The 8,956-nt window shown below is 45.2% G+C and overlaps 1 protein-coding gene across 6 annotated transcripts in view; it reads right to left on the reverse strand.

Moving 5' to 3' along the window:
• The window catches only part of LOC127489067 (uncharacterized), a 47,493-nt gene extending 40,971 nt beyond the window's left edge, over nucleotides 1–6,522 (reverse strand). For 2 of the 6 annotated variants that reach the window (XM_089301839.1, XM_089301836.1), the window contains exon 1: nucleotides 5,899–6,091. In XM_089301839.1, coding sequence (XP_089157965.1) covers nucleotides 5,899–5,925 — 27 coding nt within the window. In that variant the 5' untranslated portion in view covers nucleotides 5,926–6,091. Of the gene's footprint in view, nucleotides 1–896; nucleotides 1,103–5,237; nucleotides 5,352–5,898; nucleotides 6,092–6,179 lie in introns of those variants that run through there. The other 4 variants (XR_016211522.1, XR_016211523.1, XM_089301837.1 and 1 more) reach the window with 4 other exon arrangements.
• Between the last annotated feature and the right edge of the window lie 2,434 nt (nucleotides 6,523–8,956).

Raw genomic sequence — 8,956 nt, forward strand, 5'->3', positions numbered from 1 at the left:
ATAAAAAGATTGATCCAGTTCAGTCCTAACACATAGCATCTTTAGCCACTGATCACATTACAGCTAGCCTTGATCACTATCTCCCACTCAACAAATGACAATCAAACTGAAATAGAACAGCCCAACACAATGCTGATACCTGTTCAATAGGCATCTCCAAGATCTTGACACACAAGTCAACAGAAGGGAAATGGTGGGGCTGGTATTGTGGCACAGTAGGTTAAGCCACCACAGCCTCAAATGATGGCATCCCATATGAATGTCATTTTAAGATTTATTTATTTATTTGAAAGTTGGAGTTATACACACACACAGAGAGAGAGAGATGATGGCAATCTGGTGTAGCAGGTAAAGCCAATGCTGACATCCCATATCAGCACCAGTTCATGTCCCAGCTGCTCCACTTCTGATCCAGCTCCCTGCTAATGGGCTGGGGACAGCAGATGGTCCAACTACTTGGGCTCCTGATGTGGGCCTGGGCAGGGCCTGGCCCAGCCCTCACTACTAAAACCATCTGGGGAGTGAATCAGTAGAGGGAAGATTCCCCCCCGCCCCATTTCTCCCTGTAACTCTGCCTTTCAAATAAATAAATATATCCTAAAAGAGAGAGAGAGATCTTCCATCTGCTAGTTTTCTCCTCAGATGGGCACAACAGCCAGGGCTGAGTCAGGTGGCAATCAGGAGCCAGGAGCTTCAGCCAGGTCTCCCACATGGGTGGCAGGAACCCAAACACTTGAGCCATCCTCCACTCTTTCCCAGACCATTATCAGGGAGGGGGATCATAAATGAAGTAACTGGGATATGAACCATTACCTATTTGGGATGCCAGAGTTGCAGGCAGTGGTTTTAGCCCATGGTGCCAAAATGCTGGCCCCATCAGTGCCAGTTTAACTCACAGCTGCTCCACTTCTGTTAATACACTTGGGGAAGAAGTAGATGATCCAAATATTTGGGCCCCTGCTCCCACATGAAGACTTGGATGGAGTTCCAGGCTCCAGGCTTTCAATTGGCTCAATCTTGTTCATTGTGGCCATTTGAAGAGTGAACCAGCAAATCGAAGATCCTCATCCTTCTGTGTCTCCCTCTTCCTCTGTAAATCCACCTTTAAAATAAAATGCTTAATTCTTACAAAAAAAAGAAAGGGTAAAAGAGGAGCCACATGCAAATAACAGAGCAAAGCTATGGTTGTGCTATCCCTCGGCAGCCTTCTGCCTTAAGTGGGAAGTCTCCAGCTTACAGACATTGACATAAAAGACACTTACAACATATTTCAAAATAACAGAGGAGAGGTTTATAAGGCAGATTGATTTTATGATGACTTTTATTGTAAAGTTACACTAACAATAGGTAGATCCCTTTTAGTGCAACCAAATGAACCCAGTGCCTAATTCAAGGAGACAGCCTGAAGAATGTGCTGACAGTGGAGAGAGCTGAAATGTCTCCATTACTCTTCTCAACATCATAAAAAGATGTGTGTGGTTATAAAGAGGATGGAAGCACACCAATTTCAGAAGAGGGGGGAGCAAAGGTCAGGTCATTTTAAGAAAATAAAATAAATCTCAGAATATAATGTAGGTGGAAAAACATCATCAATTCATCAATTCTCACCAGGATCCAGAAAAAATGCCCATGTGAGCAAAACAATGGTTTAGTTCCCACTATGGGCAGATGTCACCCAACCAGGCACTCAGAGAATATAAGCAAAGATTTTCCACAAAATGAAACATGTAATATGAACCAGTCACATGGAACATCGATGTCTAGTGCTCAATGTGAACCCCAGAATAATCACCCAGCAAACCTGTTAAGTCCCAAGAGAAGTCAGCTTTTTAGCCTTGCAGTCACAAGGAAAACACAGCTACTTGAAATGCTTTAGGGTGACTACTAACATCTTTGTCCTTCTCTGAAAAACAGCCTGATGTGGACAAGGGCTGACAGTTATGAAAACAGAATTACATGCAGTCTACTGGATGTGAATCAATGGAAAAGCTAGAAAATAATGTCAAGACCAGAGAAACAAAATGAGAAAAGCAATGAAACGAGGGACAGATGAGTTTCTTCAGAGCTTTTCCTCCATCAAATTCCCTAGGAACCCACACTTGCTAATGTGGCATTCACTCCACTGCCAAAATGTTGGAAAGTAGGACAAGCTGTCTACTGAAAGGTGCCCAATGTGAGTCCATCAGAGTCTCTTCCAATGGCCAGTGTCACACAAGAAGCAGTCTTCCCAGGGAGAGAGGCCAAGTGGCACCTTGGATCAAGGCAGTGACTACGACTAGGCAATCATCCCCTTTGCAGACCAGCAGAAACAGCAAAGAGAAAAAGTGGGGAAGAAAGGGGAGAAAAAAATGTGGAGACTCCATCTTTCTGGATTACAGATGCTCAGACAAGAGCCACCACAGGCTTTAGGAGCCACTGGGGGGCAGCAGCACACCGCGGTCACTCGTAAAATCAAAAAAGACTTAAAAAACCTTCAAATACAACATTCCATGAAAAATAAATTTTGTAAAGCCAAGTCATCTAATAGAGTAGATGGGGGAATCCATATTTTAAAGAAGTGCCATTCATGGTAGGCCTGGTATTCAGAGAGCAGTTTTGAGTTTTACAATTCCCCCGCATATGCATCCTCTCTTCATCTCCCCCAAGAAAAACCAGACACTGAAGAATCTCCACATCATACACATCTAGAATAGCACATCTGTACATATGAGTTGGTACAAACTGTGCACTTGGATACCTCATGCACACTGGCCATAAGCATGCATCTCCACATGCCATTTAAGACTGGTCACAGAAACAGGTTCTCTGAGCCAACATTATTTTTGATGCACACACCTCTCATCACACAGGATTCCTATTTCTCTTTCTGAGAAGTAATAAAGCCATTTTAACCACATGATTGACATCCTTTGACAGTATGTAGAAACGTAATTGATATCTTTGGAATGTGTTGTCTAGAAGTGTCTGTCTTCCACAGGATTGGTAATTGTAGCCATTCATTCACTCTTAAACATATTTGTGAACTGCCTTGGATTTGCCATTAATATTTGACAGGGGTGGGGATTTTTTTTTCCTGTCAAAGTCATTTGAATATTTATAACATCTTTCATGGATCACACAAAATTACCAAATTAAAAATTCATATGCTGTAGATTGCTTATCCAGTGCCACATGCAGTTGCCTTGGCAGGGCCAGAACAGATGATTTCATGGACCCTATATGGCCCACAGATTGGCTGTTCCCCACCTCTGATTTAGAGTAAAATGTTAACTAAAGTTCTGACTTCTTTCACTTTGCTTATTGGACAAGTCAGAGCCGATGTCCAATAAAGGCCCTTAGAACCTACTAGAGTTAGAAGAAACACTTTTCCACTTCCCTTGTAACTTTAGAGTACATTTTCATAGCCACTGATCCCACTTCAAATTGTCTACTGATGGCCTAGTTTTGTGGCACACTGGTTTAAGGTACCTCCTGCAATGTCAACATTCTATGTGAGCACCAGTTCAAGTCTCAGCTGCTCCACTTCCAATCCAGTTCTCTACTAATAGGCCTGGGAAAGGCAGCAGCAGATGGCCCAACACTTGTCCCACCCTTCCCTTCCTCCCTCTCTTCCTCCGCCCCTGCCCCCTGCCCCACTTCCTCACTTTTGTGTGTATCCTAGGTGCCAAAGGGACCCTTCAGGTCTCCTTGCAATGCAAATAGCAAAGCTGATATGCAGCACAGAGCAGCTAGTGAAACAGACAAGTGGAAAGCCCCTGAGGCTTCAAAGGGACATCCATTTTTCCCCAGCTGCCTAATACACCTCCCCATACCCTGAGTGAAAAAGTCCCTCCTAACTGGATAAAACCCAGGGTCCTGACTCACCTGCCAGCAGCCCTCTCCAGAGAATAGGCTGCCACCCCTCTTTGTTTCCAATAAAGCAATCTGTTTCTGTTGAGGTCGATCTGTTTCCTTTTTCCACCTCTTCTTCTGAGGGTAAAAAAGGCTAGAGTCCTGAGCTATTCCAAACCTAACAACTTGGGTCCCTGCCACCCACATGGGAGTCCCAAAAGGTGTTCCAGGCTCTATCCAGGATTCACTTCCCAACTGGGCTATCCAAGGACACTATCCAGGATTCACTTTCTGTTTTTACTTCCTAGATGGCCTCATTATGCTCAACAATTAGTAACCTGTGATAAAACCACAACATATGAATCACTGAAACACAGTTATGCATGTGCAAACTTCATTTTACTGAAAGTCAGAAATAGTTTTCAAGCCTACATCTTCTACTCCACTATGTGGGCATCTCTGTGTGGGGAGAGAGGCACTTTTTTGTCTTCTCTCTTCTTTCTTAGCCTTCCTCACATTAACAACTTGTATAGATGCTTCCACAGAACAGTCATTATGAAAATATAGAACATCCTCCCATGTCAAAAATGTCATAGACTTAAACACAGAACCCAAAGTAAGACAAATAATAGGCCCCCTTAATTAAAACAATATGGACTGTAAGATAATCAGCTTGGTGGATCACTGGGTGACTGTAAAGAACTGGGCAGAGAAAAAGTGTTACTTTTCTGTATTTATTTTTTATAGTCCTCCACTTTATGCAAATCCAGATAAAAATAGCTCCAGTTGACCACACAGTAGATTGTGTTAACTTCAGCTCACCTTGCAAAGGGATCAGTGGCAGATAATTGATGGAACAAGGATATAAGCCTCAGCCATTCTAGCTCATTACCCAAAAGATAAACATTGGAATGTATTCCTTGTCCTTGAATCTCAATTGGGTCTCACACCCTATTGCTTTCACACCCCACCCTACATTCTACTCCAGGTTCCCAAAGCCCCACACAGTTCCAGGAATTCCCCTCCACCTGCTGCCCCCATCCTTAACCCTCCTAAAATCCAAAAAGCACAGCATTCTGCCAGGCGTTCCATCAATGTGCATGTGGGCAGTTGGTCACCCACCTCTACAAATTCATTTTCTCTGAATAAATTCGTTCTGGCCATAAATTCATACACTGCTTCCTCTCTATTCTGCACCTCTTTTCCTAACATCGTGGTGCCCTGTGTGAGGAGGCACTAGTCAGCAACTCCTTTCCTAACAGTAGTAACTGTTGGCATCCTTGCTAACAGAAGAAGGAAGGGCTGAAGACAGACATCAAAAAGCAGCAAAATAAATCAACAGCTCTGATTCCATGGCCTCAAATTCAAGACTGAAAAAATCTGTCGGGGCCGGCGCTGTGGCTCACTTGGTTAATCCTCTGCCTGCAGTGCCGGCATCCCCTTTGCTCCTCTTCCAGTCCAGCTCTCTGCTGTGGCCCGGGAGGGCAGTGGAGGATGGCCCAGGTGTTTGGGCCCTGCACCTGCATGGGAGACCAAGAGGAAGCACCTGGATTCTGGCTTCGCATCAGTGCAGCACCGACCATAGTGGCCATTTTGGGGGTGAACCAATGGAAGGAAGACCTTTCTCTCTGTCTCTCTCTCTCACTGTCTAACTCTGCCTGTCAAATAAATAAAAACTAAAAAGAAAAAAAAAAGAAAAGAAAAAAGCCTGTCAACTAAACAAGGAAGAGAGATAAAGCCACAAAGCTACAGCACACCCTTCATGCTGCTCCCGCTTGGAAAAACTAAGCTGAACACTTAGGGTCCCGGCTACCAGTTGTGTCCGCGGGGACCCCACTGAGCCAACGAGGTGCAGGATGGGGGCTGTGGAGCAGATTCTAGTCTGATCCTCCTTCTCCAACCCCCTGCCCCCTCAGGCTCCCAGCTGAAGGCCACCAAGCCCAGCCCTGCTGGAATGGCCTCTGGATACAGCAGGAGGCCCGCTCAGATGGCATTCTCTGATCCACTCAAAGTGAGAACCGGCTTTATTTAAATATTTAGAGAAAGGGAGTCTGGCTGTGCTCTTACCTGTCCTGCTGGTGCAGCTCCCCCCATCCGATAACCTTCCCCTTGTAACCACTAAGTAAAGCACGTTATGGGAAGTTTGGGCGAGGTAGCATGCCACTGTTCCTGCGCTGGGAGGCTGCAAGCAGCACTGGGAGGCAGGACAGCCCGGATTCCAGCCCTGACTGCAGGGAAAAGCCGCCAGGATCACTGAGGAGCAAGTGAGCCACACCTGGGAGCCGCCAGCCGCCCTAGCACCCACCCCTCCCCCCCCACACATCCCGGCCCCTTCCTATTCTCCATACTTGCCACAGAAAGTCCAGGGAGTACGTCCTCCTTCTTCAGGGCACACGAGGAGCAGAGTGTGGGGCAGAAAAGGTCCCCAGCACGTGGGACCCACAGGCAGCAGATGAAGAGGCACAGCCACAGCGGGTGGCAGGCTCTGGGTGTGTACTCGCAAACTGCCTGGGGTTGCAGTGCCGAGCGAGGCAGTGCAAGTGTGGAGAGGATCGCAGCAGCCTCCTGGTCCTGACTCCGGTCACTGAATGAGCTTCCTCCGAGGCGCAAGGGCAGGAACGCGTCGGGACACCTGAGGACTCTGGGAAATGGAGTCCAGGCTGGGACCTCTGGCTCTCCCCGAGGGCTTCAGAGGGCGTTTGCTTCTGTTTACATCCCTCCTTCTCTTCCTTCTCACCTCAAAATCTCAAGGATCAGTTGGTGCTCTTCCTTTCCTGAACGAAAATCTTGAGGAACACAGACTTCTGCTAACTGATCCCAAAACCTTCGCTCCTTCATTAACTGCATTCTTCTGGGGAAGTCTAATTTGCTTTGTCCCTGGAAATTTCTCTCAAATAATAAATGACGATGAATAGAATATATCTTTAGCAGAGGTGTAGAAGGCATAGTTTAACATCCAAATTTGAGAATACAACTTTTATTTGTGTTTTATTGGTGTTTATAATTTTTTTAAACATTTTTACTGGGGCCAGCGCTGTGGTGCAGCTTGCTAAAGCCCTGGCATGAAGCCCCAGCATCCCATATGGGTGCCAGTTCTAGTCCCGGCTGCTCCTTTCCCATCCAGCTCCCTGCTAGGCCTGAGAAAGCAGTAGAAGATGGTCCAAGTCCTTGGGCCCCTGCACCCACGTGGGAGACCCGGAGGAAGCTCCTGGCTCTGGATCAGCACAGCTCTGGCCATTGTGGCCATCTAGGGAGTGAACCAGCAGATGGAAGACCTCTCTCTCTGTCTCTACCTCTCTGTAGCTCTGTCTTTCAAAGAAATAAAAAATAAATCTTTAAAAAAATTTTATTCATTTGTTTGAAAGACAGAGTTACAGAGATGTGGAGGCCAAAAGAGAGAGAGGGATAGAGAGAGGTCTTCCATCAATTCACTCCCCAAATGGCTGCAATGGCTGGAGCTCAGCCATTCTGAAGCCAGGAGTATCTTCCAGGTCTCCTACATGTGTACAGGGGCCCAAGTACTTGGGCCAACTTCCTCTGCTTTACCAAGCCATAGCAGAGAAATGGGTAGGAAGTGCAGAAGCCTGAATTCAAACCAGCACACTTATGCAATGCTGGCACTACTGACAGTGGCTTTACCTGCTACACCATAGTGCCAGTCCCAATAGTTCTTTTCAAATTTTTTTTTTTTTTGACAGGCAGAGTTAGACAGAGAGAAACAGAGAGAAAGATCTTCCTTTTCCATTGGTTCACCCCCCAAATGGCCGCTACGGCTGACACATTGCGGCCAGCGCGCTGCACCTATCTGAATCCAGGAGCCAGGTGCTTCCTCCTGGTCTCCCATGGGGTGCAGGGCACAAGCACTTGGGCCATCCTCGACTGCCCTCCCGGGCCACAGCAGAGAGCTGGACTTGAAGAGGAGCAACTGGGACAGAACCAGTGCCCCAACCAGGACTAGAACCCGGGGTGCCAGTGCCACAGGTGGAGGATTAGCCTAGTGAGCTGCGGTGCCGGCCTCTATTTATTTTTTACCACCTTTTAATTCACCAAGCACAGAAACAGGGGAACTGGATACAGAACTAATATTGTTGAGTACCTTATAGGAGCCAAGTTAAGGGACTAAATGCCTTACATCATATTATTTATACCTTAGATTAATTTGGAGACAGTATCATCAGGAATTTACAAAAAAAAAAAAAACTGAGGTGCAAAGAGTTTAGCATTTACCCATGGCGATATCAGTTAAAGGTCTGGGTTAAAGGTCAACCAAAATCTAGTACTGCTTTAGGAAATCTTTCTTTTGTCTTGGGATTCAGTTTCTAAAACCCTAGATTTCTCTTCTGGAAAAACAGTGAGAGAGAGGAAGAGTACCTAAAACAATAATCTACACTGTAGAGACCACCAATGATTATAACTTATAACTTGTCTAAAAAAGGAAGGAGATTCAGTGATCACAATCCTGATCAATCTTGTCCTAAATGCCTTCCTACATCAGCTAGAGACATAAATATGTGACAAAATTTTCCTATAAAAAAACAAAATGAAAAATGTTTTAGTGATTGATTTCTAGGTTTAATAAATTTATCCTGTGTGGAGCAATATTCCAAGTAGTATTATAATAATCTTCTTTTCTTTTTTTAGAAAACTTTCATTTAATAAACATAAATTTCATTTGTACAACTTTTGGATTATAGCGGTCCCCCCCCTTAACCACCCTCCCACCCACAAACCATCCCATCTCCTACTCCCTCTCCCATCCCATTCTTCAGTAAGATTCATTTTTAATTATCTTTATATATAGAAGATCAACTTAGTATATACTAAGTAAAGATTTCAACAGTTTGTACCCACACAGACACACAAAGTATAAAGTACTATTTGAAGACTAGTCCTACAGTCAATTCTCATAGTACAACACATTAAGGACAGAGATCCTACATGGGGAGTAAGTGCACAGTGACTCCTGTTGTTGGTTTAACAATTGACACACTTATTTATGATATCAGTAATCACCCGAGGCTCTTGTCATGAGCTGCCAAGGCTATGGAAGTCTCTTGAGTTCAGAAACTCCAACTGTATTTAGACAAGGCAATAATAAGCAGAAGTTCTCTCCACCCTTCAGAGA

This window comes from Oryctolagus cuniculus, chromosome 8 (assembly GCF_051225735.1).
Source record: "Oryctolagus cuniculus isolate XC-2025 breed Fujian yellow rabbit chromosome 8, ASM5122573v1, whole genome shotgun sequence".
NCBI classification, from domain to species: domain Eukaryota; kingdom Metazoa; phylum Chordata; class Mammalia; order Lagomorpha; family Leporidae; genus Oryctolagus; species Oryctolagus cuniculus.